The sequence below is a fragment of the Bidens hawaiensis genome, unplaced genomic scaffold (assembly GCF_021521415.1).
Source record: "Bidens hawaiensis isolate Kalapana, Puna unplaced genomic scaffold, B.hawaiensis_p1.1 tig00032629_1, whole genome shotgun sequence".
NCBI classification, from domain to species: domain Eukaryota; kingdom Viridiplantae; phylum Streptophyta; class Magnoliopsida; order Asterales; family Asteraceae; genus Bidens; species Bidens hawaiensis.
Window position 1 is genome coordinate 36,583 of NW_027495570.1, and position 14,980 is coordinate 51,562.

Sequence of the window (14,980 nt, forward strand, 5' to 3'; positions counted from 1 at the left end):
TATTTTTCTTAAAGAAATGAAAGATTGCTTTAACTTACTTCCTTACAAGGCTAGGGCATTTATGCATTCAAGCGTTGTTTCCAAAGAAAGTGGATAATGAGATATTAATGTCTGCGGGTACTCTTTGAGAACAGAAAGTGTTGATATTTCTCGTTTCACAATGCAGTTAGGTTGAAAGGTGAGTCGAAGGGGAGGTTTAGTGAGGGTTGATTCGCGACAAGGCCGGCCATAAGGTGTGGCCAGGTGGTCGGCGGCCACAGGCCCGACACTCAGCTAGGCCCGAATTTTATTTTTTTAAACAAATTATATGTATTTTTATTAAAACAATATGTATATTTAGTGTTAAACTCGATTACATAACCACTAGCTTAGTCTAGTGGCAAAGGGATATTACTCCTAACCAAAAGGTTATGGGTTCTAGTCTCATTTGAGACATGTTTAATTCTTTTTTTATACAAAACTTTTTTACACAACCTAAATTATAACCAAGTAAGCCCATATTAAAATTAAATTGTTTAAGTTTAAACCCAACAAAATACTCCTTTTACATGAGGCTCAAAAAAATTTTCACCTTTGACCCCAAAATTCTTTTGCTTTCTCGGAGCCGGCCCTGATTTGCGAAGATGCTACGGAACAAGCTCAGGACGCCATTGTTGAGCTTGAGCTCAGGTATTTAGGAATTGTATGAATTGAGTGAGAGAGATGAGTGATAATACTACCCGAATATTATTTAATTCTTTAATTTATTTAAAACATGCAATATTTAGTGGTTATATTTGGGATATTACATTATTTAATATACTTTAATATATGTTACATTTTACGTCGTTCCTAACACAAAATTTGTTACATTATATAACTTTTATTAAAAGATACTTTTAATATAATGTCTTAACAAAAGTATATTACAATGAAAAATCCATCAAAGATAAATTTCCTGAGCCCTTTAAATGGCAGAAGAGAAATATATAATACCGGGAAGAAAAAGTAATACTATTAAAAAAGCAAATTCTTTGTAAAAAGAGTTATCGATGTGTGATAGCCTTTGTAACAAGACGTTAGTCGATAACTCTCATGATCAATTTCGTTGACGGGTAACCCGATCACCAATGCTGAAGCAGCAACAAACACTTTTGTTTTAGTTCTTTCACGCCTTATCGCTTCCGCACTCAATCGCTTCACCATCAATGATTGTAAGGCCCCGTTACCGGTAGCCCTACTTTCGTGTTGGATTTACTCATAAACGCAGTTCTAAATATCAGAGTTAATTAAAACATTCGCGGAATATAAAAGCTTTCATAAAACATTTCATAACAAAACACATCTTGTCTTAAAACATCATTTTGTCTTTCAAAATAAACAAACATTAGGCTTAAACGTCTTGAGTCTTCCGATGCCAGCCTCTTGTTCAGTGCCACGTGTCTCCTCAAGCGAGCTGCCTCATCCTACTCACCTGCGTGCATACTAAAAGTCAGCTACGCTGAGTGAGTTCTAGTTAATCATACACTATACAATACACATAAACTTATATCCTTTCATTCATACTTTCATACTTTCTTTTATATTAACTTGCTTTCATATCTTACGTTATAAAGAGCATTACGCCCTACATTCCTCGAGTATTATTAGGGCTCGGTACCCTCCTTCCTCGAGTATTATTAGGGCTCGGTACCCTCCTTCCTCGAGTATTATTAGGGCTCGGTACCCTCTTTCCTCGAGTATTATTAGGGCTCGGTACCCTCTTTCCTCGATTATTAGTAGGGTTCGGTTCCCTAGTTCTCGAATATTAGTAGGGTTCGATTCCCTCTTCGTTACCATACAACCATACATCATACATCGAGTATTATTAGGGCCCGGTACCCTCTTCGTAACCATACAACCATCCTTTCCTTCTTTTATTAACTTTATCACATTCATACACATAAGCATACATATCATACTTACCTTATACTTAGCGTTACAACCTGACAGTACGTGCAATATCCGAAGATCGTTCACGTACCGTTAAGCCATCATTTATACATTTCACATTATCCACATAAGGCATACACTTATCTCTTAGGATAAGCGTATTAACAAACATATTGAGTATGCACACAGCCCCGAAAACATAACACATAAATGGGGCTAGAATCTCACCTGAATCCTGTTACGCTCTCCGTTAATAGTTATTCCCTTCTTGAGCTGTGCACGGCTAACTGTATATATTTACACGTATCAATTAACTACTACTACTCATGTTGTATTTCTATCTTTATATGACCCACAACGAACGGGGGTCCGGGGGCAGCGCCCCTGGCAGCGGGGTCTAGGGCGGCAGCCCCTAGCAGGGTCCAAGGGGCAGAGCCCCTGGCTGGGGTCGAGCTGGCAGCTTGGAAAAATTTTATTTCCATTAAGTGTCTTAACACATTTTTCATTAGGTTTTTAATTTATTTTCTAAGCGAAATTAACTTTAGGCGAAGTTAAACCTTAAGCGAACTTAGCTTTAGGCGAAGTTATCAGTTAGGCGAACTTGGCCATAGGCGAAGTTATCAATTAGGCGAACTTGGCCTTAGGCTAAGTTATCAATTAGGCGAACTTGGCCTTAGGCGAAGTTACCAATTAGGCGAACTTGGTCGTAGGCGAAGTTATCAATTAGACGAACTTGGCCTTAGGCGAAGTTACCAGTTAGGCGAACTTGGCCGTAGGCGAAGTTAAGCTTTGAAGGCGAAGTTATCAGTTTGCAGGCGAAGTTGCCCAGTTCGCAGGCGAAGTTGCCCAGTTCGCAGGCGAAGTTGCCCAGTTCAGCTACGGGTTTGGTTTTTATCAAGCATTTTGGCGATTTTAATACCCTTGTTATGGTTCGACATCACCCAATAACGTTCCCTAACCATTTTCGGTCGTATATATATCCCGTATATACTATAAAGCTTGGATCTTTAAGCTTAAGGACATTCAAAAGGCTAAACGTTCAATAAAACGTAAACTTTAAAGGTCAAGAACATACCTTTTATACGTTCGGTGTGGTCGCGGTTTGCTTGGTTATCTCGTATATAGAAGATCTAATAATGGTTGGCTCGATTTTGGTCTTGGACGTCTCTCTCTCTCTCGGCCGAAATATGGTGTGTGTGTGTGTGTTTGGAGTGTGTTAGAGAATAAGATGGAAATGAAATGAGGGTTTAGGGTTTTAGCTTGGTTTAGGGGATATTTATATCCCTTAAAGCCCATGGACCTAAGGCCCATTCTCATTTAACTCATCTCAATTAATCTGAGTCCATGATCCGTTCTTTACTCGATATTAATTAATTAATAACGCGAAATCACTAAACGTAACTTTCTTTATTCAACATTATAAATTTTAGGATGTTACAATGATGTAGCATGAACAGTAACTTTTTACAAGTTAACCACCTTTATCTACCAATAGGAGCATGAGGTAGCCACATGCACATGCTAAGTGTTTCTTAAGCAAAAGAATACTATCAGTTTCACCAAAGTAGAGTGTTTCGGACCTGCAGGTTAGAAAAGTTAGGATAAGCATTCCCTTTTAAGCGAATGAGCTGGCGCTCAAGTCAAACATCTTCCTTCCATTATAAAAGGAGGACCTACATTAGGTGTTTGAGCATTCCAATTCCTACTCTCTATACTTATTATCTCTCATATATTATCCACCAAAAACATATTAATTTATTTTCACGCTGGAAGTTGATCCGAGATGACCATCTTTCCTAGCAAGCTAATGGTTGTTATGATCTAAACTTTCTCTAGCCACTTATTTGTTATCGCAACAAATATAATAAATATAGTAATGATTGTATATGCAATTTTTGAATAAAGTGTTGAAATTTGTTGTAGTTATTTTTATGATATTAAGGAACCTCTTAATATCATATAAGTATAAAGAATTTGACGTGAAAATAATGCAAATGTGTTAAAAGACTATTAAGTGTAAGGTGATGATACAAGAATCAAGCTTTAAAAAAAAGACATAAGGAATATTCTTCTAAAATATTGGGGATATTCATCTAATGAACTCTAGTCTAGTTGGTTAGGGTGAGACAGCTAAAACTTTAATCTAATAGCGTGTAGAGGTGTATAGAAACCCTAATGATTGAAATTCGTTGTGAAACTTTAATGAATTTGGTTGAGTTATAGGTAATTTAGTGATAAAAACCCTACCCAAATCAAAAATTTAACGTCAACTTGATCGAAATTCGGCACCAAAAAAATAGCAAAACTGGTAGAAAAAATATTGCAGCGTTGCGGGTTTTTTTTTACCTACTTATGTATAACTAGTGTGCATCGGCTCACACACCGCAACAAGGACGTGGTGGGAACTTTGTTGATAACGCGTCGCGGCAGTGGCATTGACGGGAATAAGTAGGATTCCCATGCGCCATATGGTGTCAACAAGGACGTGGCGGGAGTCGGTTCGGTTTGGTAATATGTTGGTAATGAGTTACAGCGGTGGCATTGACATGGCTAATTACATTTAAAGAGACTCGAATTTGAATATCGAAACGTAGATAAAAAAAAGTTACGTCGTGAAGGTAGATTTTGAAATAACAAAAAAAAAGGTAAGTTCTTTAATTGCGTAAGTTACAAATTATAGTTTGTACCTATATATAGCTAGACATAAATAAGAAATAAGTAATGTGTATGTTGACTTGACTCCGTATATGTGCTACTGTGCAAGCATCACTATCGGTCTGAGTCTGCAGAATTATATCTCTCATATATGCTTGAATGAGTTGTGTTGGCCCAAAGCCCATTAACCAAGTAAACCCAGTTACCAAATAAACATGGTTGGCCATTTCTATTACCAACCAAAAAGAAAAATACGTTGAAAGATATATAGAAACAATACACATATTTTTCTACCTAGAAAAAGTGTATTTACACCAAAATAGCAAAATTTCAAAAACCTAAGTGGGTGAAATATGGTGAATGATGTCTTTATTTGAGCTGTGTAATAAGACAGGTCTGATCACAGAGTTTGCTTTTGTGTAGTGTAAATGAAGACAAGAAGCATGCCATATCTGAATACTACTCTCGAGTAGTAGATCTGACACGCTTCTTGTCTTCATTTCCACTACACAAAAGCAAACACCGTGATCAGACATGTCTTATTACACAGCTCAAATAAAGACATCATTCACCATATTTCACCCAGTCCATACAGGTTTTTGAAATTTTGTTATTTTAGAGTAAATACACTTTTTCCTGGTAGAAAAATATGTGTGTTGTTTCTATAAATCTTTGAACGTATTTTCCTTTTTGGTTGGTAATAGAAATGGTGAACCATGTTTATTCGGTAACCGGTTTACTTGGTTAATGGACTTTAGTCCAACACAACTCATCCAAGCAATGTTTTAAAAACCGGTATTTTACCCATACCGGATTTGGTTAACTATGGTACAACTGGTTGAACCGGAATGCACCGGGAGGTTCAACAGGGTTAAACAATTTACCTTGTAATTCCATATACATACACTTTCAACTTAAAAGATTACCCAAAAGTACATTAATTAACATCACACTTGAACCAAATATCACACATGAACAATGGTCGAGTCAAAAACAAAGTTTATATACTTTGTATACGAAATTAGTCGATTACAAAAGATGTAAATAAACCAACATTGATTTGTATGATACAAAATTGGTTGATTAACTAATCGTCTTTTATTGTGTTTACTCGTTTCAACTTTATCTGCTATGTTAAAGGTCATCTTTAAAAATATGGGCCGCAAAATATATCAAAAATATTTTGGATTTAAAACCGGTTTGCCGGTTTAAACCAGTATTTTTTAAAAAACCGGCGGTAAGATGTTCTAGCAAACCGCCCAAAAATACCGAACTCTAAATACCGATGACCTTACGAAAATCCGGTATAACCAGATCAACCGGCCAGTACGTACTGGTTTTTAAAACACTGCATCTAAGCATGTAAAAGAGAGATAATTGTATAACAGGTCTGCAGGCTCTGACCGATAGTGGTGCTTGCATAGTAGCACATATATGCAGTCAAGTCAACATACACATTATTTATTTCTTATTTATATCTAGCCATATATAGGTACTATCTATAATTTGTAACTTACGCAATTAAAGAACTTACCATTTTTTTTTGTTATTTCAAAATATACCTTCAGAACTTAACTTTTTTTTCATCTACGTTTTGATATTCAAAGTCGACCCTCTTTATATGTAATAATACTACTCGAATATTATTTAATTCTTTAATTTATATTAAAACACGCCATATTTAGTGGTTACATTTGGGTTATTATATTATTTAATTTACTTTAGTATATCTTACATTATACATCGTTCCAAACCCAAAATTTGTTACATTATATAACTTTTATTATTTTTCATATATTAAAAGATACTTTTTAATAAATGTGTTGATACATGTTTTGTACGTCTCGGTCTTTATTAGTTTATTATTATATTATGGGTTAACGTAAAGGGTATTTTGTTAATTGTATATGCCCATTCGCCTTAAGTGTAAGGCACATTCGTTATCTTGTAACGAATGTGTCAATTTCGTGCTAATGTAAGGTCCATTCATTAACCCTACTTAACGAATGGAACATAACGAATGAAGGGATATTTGGTATATGTAATGTATAACGAATGAGTTGTCTCATTCGTTAGTCTTTAATGTAAGGAATGACTCATTCGTTAAGGTTATCTTAACAAATGAGGTTATCCCTATATATACCCTGTAACTTAACGATTAATACAACAGTTCTTATTTTATCTCTCTCAAGCCGTTACTCTGCCCAAATATACTCTTAACACACACATTACACACAGTTAAAGTAATCTAGCCTAATCGTATACAGAATCAATGAATGAATCGATGTCATCATAAGATCTAGATCCATACCGGCTCAATCAAAATGTCTTTTCAAAAGTATCTCACAATGAAAAATCCATCGAAGTTTTGATAAATTTCCTGAGCCCTTTAAATGACAGAAAATAAATATATATTACCGGGGAGAAAAAGTAATACTATTAAAAAAGTAAAATTCTTTGGAAAAAGATTTATCGATGTGTGATAGCCTTTGTAACAAGACGTTAGTCGATAACTCTCATGATCAATTTCGATGACGAGTAGCCCGATCACCAATGCTGAAGTAGCAACAAACAATTTTGTTTTAGTGCTTTCGCACCTGATCGCTTCCGCACTCAATCGCTTCACCATCAATGATGTAGCATGAATAGTAACTTTTTACAAGTTAACCACCTTTATCTACCAATAGGAGTATGAGGTATCCACATGCACATGCTAAGTGTTTCTTAAGCAAAAGGATACTATCACTTTCACTAAAGCAGAATGTTTCAGACCTGCAGGTTAGAAAAGTTAGGACAAGCATTCCCGTTTAAGCGAATGAGCTGGCGCTCAACTCAAACATCTCCCTTCCACTATAAAAGGAGGACCTACATCAGGTGTTTTGGCACTCCGATTTTCACTCTCTATACTTACTCTCTCTTAAATATCATCCACCGAAGCATATTAATTTATTTTCTTGATCTGAGGAGACCATCTCTCCCAGCAAGCTAACGGTTGTTCTGATCTAAACTATCTCTAGCCACTTATTTGTTGTAGCAACAAATTTAATAAATATAGTAATGATTGTATATACAATTTTAGAATTAAGTGTTGAAATTTATTGTAATTATTTTTATGATATTATGGAACCTCGTGATATCATATAGGTATAAAGATTTTGATGTGAGAATAATGCAAATGTGTTAAAAGACTATTAGGTGTAAGGTTATGATACAAGAATCAAGCATTAAAAAACAAAAGGCATACGAGAATATTCATCTAAAATATTGGTGATATTAATCTAATGAACTCTAGTCTAGTCGGTTAGGGTGAGACTATCTAAAACTTTAATCTAATAGCATGTACAGGTGCATAAAAATACTCGGGCCCCGAACCTGACCAGAAAAAAGCCCGTAAAGGGTTTTTATACCTGGACTTTTTATACCCACACTCATACCCAATCATACCCGTACGGTACGGATAGGATATGCATGTCAGTACCAAACCCGTACCTGAAACCGGATACGATTTTTTCCTGGTAATACCCGAAAACCGGAACCGATTTTTCCAATACCTGAAACCGATTTTTCCAATACTCGAAACCGAGTTTTTTAAATACTCGATGTATACCCGAAATTACCTGATCAATACCTGAAAAATACCCATTAAAAAGTCCAATCTATACACGAAAAAAAAACCCCAAACAAACTGTTTTGGAATACCCGACTCGAACCCAATGATTTGGGTATGATTTTTAGAGACAATACTCGGACACGTACCCAAATCAAGTATTGCCAAACCATATATTTCAATATCTGATCATACCCTAACCCAGATCCAGATATGGAACCCCGTATTTGAAAAACCCCCGTATATAATAAATGAAGAACTTTTAGGATACTTGTCTCTCCCATATAAATTGTGCTGATGTGTCATCCTTAGAAGCAATTGACTGACGTGTCAAGCTTACAATCCGCTCTAAAAAAAAGCCGGTTTAGTAACATTCAATTTTTAATAACCCTAAAGCACGTCAACACATTCGCCTCTTCTTTGTCTCCTCCTCCTCTACTTTCTTCTCCAAACCGGGCTTTCTATGTTATTATCTATACTTGCTTTCTCTTTCTCCTCATCACACTAATCAGATTCAAATTTCAAACTACCACAGATCTCTCCGTGATTCAACGAATCTATCCTTTCTTCTTCAGGTATGGACATGTTTTTGTTTGAATTCAGTTTGTATGTTTTTGGTATCAATTAATTTGTTCGATTTGTGGAACAGGTATCATGATTCAATGCTTGCTGCCTTCATCAATTTCATGTATTCAAAGGTCATAAGTGTTGTTCCAACTCTCGATTAAAATAGCAATTTTTGAATATTTACCATGATTCAGTTGGTGCCCTTAATTAATGTCTACTACTTTTGATAATCTATTTTGCTACTTTGCAATTCTTTGTTTTTTTTTCTAGGACACTGTACCACGATACCATATAAACCAATTGGGTTTAACTGTTACTTTTAAGCCATTATCAGACTCATTGTACATACTCTAAGTTTGAAGGAAGTTGTTTTGGTTAGTATAACTGATTTGCAAATATTGATAGTGATTAATGTCCCATGGTTTGTTTTATAGGATTTCATTCATTACTTTTGTTTAATTTCTGCTTCAGAAATATTTGGTTTTGATTGAAATAGTCATTCAAATTATCTAAAGCATAATCTCATCCTAGGACTAAATGGATTTAACCATTCAAAACAAACTGTTTATATATATATATATATATATATTTGTTAATCTATTCATTATTTTTAGTTTTTTTTTTCAAGTTTTAAACTTTTAATGTTATACGTTTTTATCATTAGTTGGATTTTGTAATAGTACATATCATTATTGGGGTATTTTTAGTAGCTTAATTTGCTTTTGTAGGAGTATCATCGATAATGGAAATTTATTGATAATTCTAGGATTTTCGTAATTAATGATTCCTTTATGTTTATTGCTTTCTTTTGTGTTTTGGTTGTGCTAAAATGTAAATCCAATTCACTTGTCATATTGTGATTCACTTGTCATACTCAAAAGTTTCTTTGATCAGGTTCTCTAAAGAACTCTTTTATTTAACTGGTTTCATTTTTTTGGTTTAGTTTTGGGTTTTTTAAATGTTAACTTATAAGTATACGATATTAATTATTAAATGATGATATTAGATATGGAAGGAAAGCAAGTGGACTTAGACGACTTGGAAAACCAGCTTCAAATTCAACATGTTTCTGATCAAAACGATGTCCATGTTGCTTCTCCTTCAACTCTTGCAGTTCAGTCCTCAAATACAGGTGTTTTTTCATTCATAGCCCACAGGAAACCTTCAGAAATGTTTTTTAAGCTTTTCTTTAATGCGATCCTTTAAATCTACAACTTTATATTTAAATTATATTTTTATTAATTGTATTTTTTTAATCCTTAGCACATCACAAAGTCATTTGAAAGTTTTTCTTCACTTCGGATTTGTATGAAAAGAATGGCATGTACAAAAGGTTAAAATAATCCTTTTTCTTTTTATTATTAACTTTGTGATAATACTTTGAGAAAACAACCGATATTAGTTATTTGTATTGTTATAATAGGCATGTCATTGAAGGTTGGAAGTATTTTTTCCAAAGAAAATTGGTTTACAGTTGGTGACTCGTGTCAATTTTTTTGGGTTAGGTCCAGACGTGTTTTAAAAGTTTTAAGGCATGCTCAGTTTGTTAATGGTGGGTTAAAAACATTAGTATGATTACTTTGATGCTTCATCAATTTCATTGGTTCGGCTTTTTTGCTAGGTTTACCACAACCAAATGCTCTCATCGAAGATATGGTGAAATGTAGGTCACAAATCTTTAACTTTGTTATACTTAAGTTTGGCCATATGTTTTAAGTCTCGCCATGACTTTAAATTGGTTTGATTTTTTTACAAGGATTCACAACCACCAAAGTTCAGCTCATGGAAGGCCTGGAACAAATGTAACTCACAAACGTTTTACTTTATTCTTTTTAATTTTGACTTTAACTCACATCACAAGTTTAACTTAAATTGTTTTTAATTTTTTTGTTTTTTTTTGTTTTAAGATTTCACAACAGCCAAATATTCAGCTCATGGAAGACAAAATAAATGTACTTCACTAACCTTTTATTTCTTTTACTTTAACCTTTGGCCATCTGGCGTACGTTCTAAGTTCTAGGATAACTTTACATTTGTTTCATTTATTTTGCAGGGGTTCACAACAACCAAATTCTGATCTTATGGAAATAATGTGTGAAGCTCTCGGCTATACTCATCATTGGTTCTCACGGTCTTCTTAAAAAGTAAAAATGTTTATTTAACCATTAAAAATACTTGTTTTCACTTTGTATCGTGTCTAGAATACATTGCTTTATACTAAATAGCTAATTTGTTCATTTTAAAGTTAAATATAATCATTGTATTATATTAACTTTTTATTATTCAAAATACTTTGGCATCTAAAACCAGTTGCTAAAGACTACAAAGTCAAAATCCAGATTTTTTCTACTTCAAAATTCCCGCTTCAAAGTTGAAAATCGTGTATTTCAATACTTTGCACCAAATAGGTATCAAATCCTATACCCAATACTTAGAAACCATTTTTACCTTTTTAGCCTTATTAAAACTAATTTCAAACATTTCAAATCAATGAGTCAACTATAAGACAAAATTACCATTTCCAATTCTTTCACAAAACACACTTTTACCAACAAAGATAATTCTTCTTGCTTTGTTTCATATACCCAAAATGTCTTTTATTTATCTTTTTAAGTGTTTTATATTATAAAAAAATTCAACTATATAGACAAGTACACGGTTTTCAATTTTTTTCACACAACACTAATTGAACTCTCTAACCAATACAAATACTAGATGTTTGTTTCTTTCATATAACCTAAAATAAATCTTTTAACCAAGGTATTTTTGAAAACCCAATAGCTCTTCTTGAAGAAAATGATGAGTCTAAAATCGTATTCAAAATGAGCATCACAACTAAACTGATAAATTCGTAATTACCTTTTTTTATCTACCATTATGTTCTTTTTTTTTACAATCTAACTTTAATTTAATTTTGTCCACATTAATTTTTTGAAGCATCTTCCGCCTGAGATTGCTAATAACATTGATGACTATGATGGAATTCTACTCACTTTTGTTAATCCCAAAGTTCGTAAAACAAAAATGAAATTTCATGGTAAACAATCTAAGTTGACGTTGAGATATAGTTTGCCAAAATGGGACAAATTCTTGAAAACACATTAGAGAATGGTGATGAATGCAATTTTGAATACGACTACAAAGAAGGTACTATGTTGGTTTCAAACACTACTAGAAAAAACACCTTTAATGACACGCAATGCGTGTCATATAAGGGTACATATGACACGCAAATATGTGTGTCAATGATGGCCCTGTCATAAAATGAAAATGACCCACAACCGCATGTCATCTTTTGTGACGCATTTATGACACCCGTTTACGACACACATTTATGACACCTATTTACGACACACATTTATGCGTGTCATGGTTTTTGATGTTTTAAAAAAAATTATATATATATATATATACACATATACATACATATATGTATATTTATAATATAAATACATATATATACGTGTGTGTGTATATACACACAATCATAGGTCTTGCCGGGAGTCGAACCCAGGTCACTGGATTCAAAGTCCAGAGTGCTAACCACTACACCATAGAACCAAATATGTCACCTTTGCACTTGAATATGTAATTCGATCATAGCTAATACATACCCGGTCAACTCCCATTTTATGCCTTTGAAGTAAATTGTTTTGCTCTTCTTCAAAAACCTCATGATCAGCCAATTTCTTCTTCGGAACATGACACCTGCATCAAGGATGGATTTTTGTAATCATTTTTAGTAGTCTTTTTTAAAAAGAATATATTCCATGTGAATTATTAGTCAAACATGTTGTACTCCCACCACCCATTATTACATTTGAGCAATGTCAACACTATCACCAAGTTTAGATACAAGCTGTAGATACAAAACAGATTAACATATGCAATTCAAAACCTATTCAATCTGCTTTTGCAATTCAACGTATATGATATCTCATATGTATATGATTAGATTCAAACAAGATCTATAAGACTAGCAATCCTTAACAAAAAATAGGTCATAAAAATATTTTCAATAAAGAATTAAGTGTTCACCCTGCTGTTGACCCAGTTGACTTTTACCCGCATGTTGAATCCGGTTTTTGCCATGTACAATGCCATTGCCCTAGAAATAAATAATGAAATATATCAAAGAATATAATATATAATGTTTCAGTAATTTGTATTTACTTACACATCGATAATTTGCCTAAGCTCCGAATTGATATCGATAGGCCTTAACGAATCCAGATAATAGCAAGTAGTACTTTTCATGTCCAATACAGGCAACCCAGTGTTTCTACAAAAACCGAAAACCAAATAAAGTCAAACCCAAAAAACATCAGCAGAAATGAGTCAGCTTGGTTCAGCTAAACTGTTGTATACAAATTTGCGCGTGCTGTGACCCGCAACTGACCTGCGCAGGCAGGCTAGTCCAATCCATTTGCCTTATCTTCATCACAATCAGTTTTTCCATTTAATATAAGCCCAATTTATATTCTGGAACCCAACAATGAGTTTACAAACAACAATGAATAATCTATAAATTCATATTAAGTTTCAGATTGACAAGTTTGGGTGACAACGCCGTCCAAAAATGCGCACTCAACAATAATGGTTTACCAAAAAGAAAAAAAAAATGTTACCAAAATGGGATTTAGAAAGACTTGAACTTGAGACATTTCACATAAAACCCAAACTAATAGAACAATGACTGTTTACCAAAAAGAAAAAAATATGTAATCAAAATGGGCCTTTGAAAGACTTGAACTTGAGACCTTTCAAGCTTCAAAAGATTGGAAAGGTTTTAAATGAGTTTACCACTACACCATCTTAAACTTTTTAATATGAGTTCACTGCTAAAAATCTTACGGGTTCACTATTACTTTTTATATATCCTTTTAACGTAAAATTTGAAAATCAATGGGTTCCCGTGAACCCGGGGAACCCATTCTAAATCCGCCCCTGACTAAGCCTGCAGCTAATGCCTCCACACAAGATGGGTCACAAGGTTGACCATAATTTACTGGATTTGCAGCCACCAAACATGGTACTGCATTGCAACCAATCAATATAAATTATAATAAAGATAGCAACAAAAAAGTGAAATTCACTATAAATGCACCAATTTTATATGTTTTTCAACTTACATATAAATAATTATACATGCACGTATATACATATGTAAAAGTCCTAATTAAGGGTACCATCATAAAAAGTTACAAATAAACATGGTTTGTATATAAAAAATTATCCAATACAAAAAGTTCAAAACTCCAAAACTATCCATCAAAAAGGTTAACTAAAGTAACAAAACTAACATGTTTATGCAAACAGTAACTAAATTAGCTGATCATCATTAAGACCACATACATCAGCAATGCAGACGGTTAAAACAAGAAACCAAATTAGCATGTTTATACTTTATACACCAACAAGGCTTTTATTTTAGTTGTGGACATACATCATCATTAAAAAAGATAGCCATGACTTATCAACAACAAACTAAATTAAGTTTAAGTTTAAAAAACATGAACATCTTTCAAGTACTTCCCAAAATACCCTTGATGATATTCAAATTCATTGACCATCCCAGGATATTGGAGTCGGTGGTGTAGCATAGGATTGATGGAGAAGGTTAGAACCCTAGATATTGGGAGAATTGGGAGAAATATTGGCATGGTGGGACTAATGGAGAAGCTCGATGGCCAAAGGACTGGTGTAATATTGGCGTGGGTTCAATTTTTTGTTTGAATATTTTTTGCTTGGATCCAAGGATGACACGCACCCTTATCTTTTTTAGTTTATGACATTGGTTTAATGACATACAAAATTAAGTGCCATAAATATTTTAATTTTTTAAAAAATTTGACGTTTTTTTTATGACACATGCGATTGCACGTCATAAATAATCGCGTGTCATTGTGTGCATGTCATTAAAGGCATTTTTCTAGTAGTGAAAATTTGATCATTGAAAGAGATCACTAGCAGTGGTGTTTAAAAGGAATGTGGATATGAAAAGTTTGTTTTGGTAAGTGTGAAAACAAGTTTTAATGGTTTGTTTTGATGTTTTCTTTTGATACACCTTTCGCTTTGTTGTTTTGGGCGTTAGATTGGTTTTAAAAACTTACATGTTAATCGATTCGATGTTTTAGTTTTTTATTGCAAATGAGATTTTCTTAATCTAGCTTTTATAGTTGTATTTGCTTTTATTAATATATTTCATCTTGACCTTGGAGACAAATAAACTACATTAAA

General features: G+C 33.6%; 1 protein-coding gene and 1 non-coding gene across 2 annotated transcripts in view; both read right to left on the reverse strand.

The window, feature by feature from the left end:
* The window catches only part of LOC143583863 (cytochrome P450 81C13-like), a gene marked incomplete at its 3' end in the record, with an annotated part of 39,113 nt that extends 25,914 nt beyond the window's left edge, over positions 1 to 13,199 (reverse strand). Inside the window, exons 1-5 of the mRNA XM_077066058.1 lie at positions 13,171 to 13,199; positions 12,918 to 13,022; positions 12,779 to 12,848; positions 12,559 to 12,599; positions 12,355 to 12,448 (exon numbers count right to left, since the gene is read on the reverse strand). Of these exons, the coding sequence (XP_076922173.1) occupies positions 12,355 to 12,448; positions 12,559 to 12,599; positions 12,779 to 12,848; positions 12,918 to 13,022; positions 13,171 to 13,199 (339 nt within the window). The remainder of the gene's footprint in view (positions 1 to 12,354; positions 12,449 to 12,558; positions 12,600 to 12,778; positions 12,849 to 12,917; positions 13,023 to 13,170) is intronic.
* TRNAQ-UUG (transfer RNA glutamine (anticodon UUG)) lies at positions 12,230 to 12,301 on the reverse strand. The gene has a single exon. It is a non-coding gene; the product is annotated as a tRNA-Gln (tRNA).
* Positions 13,200 to 14,980: the final 1,781 nt, after the last annotated feature.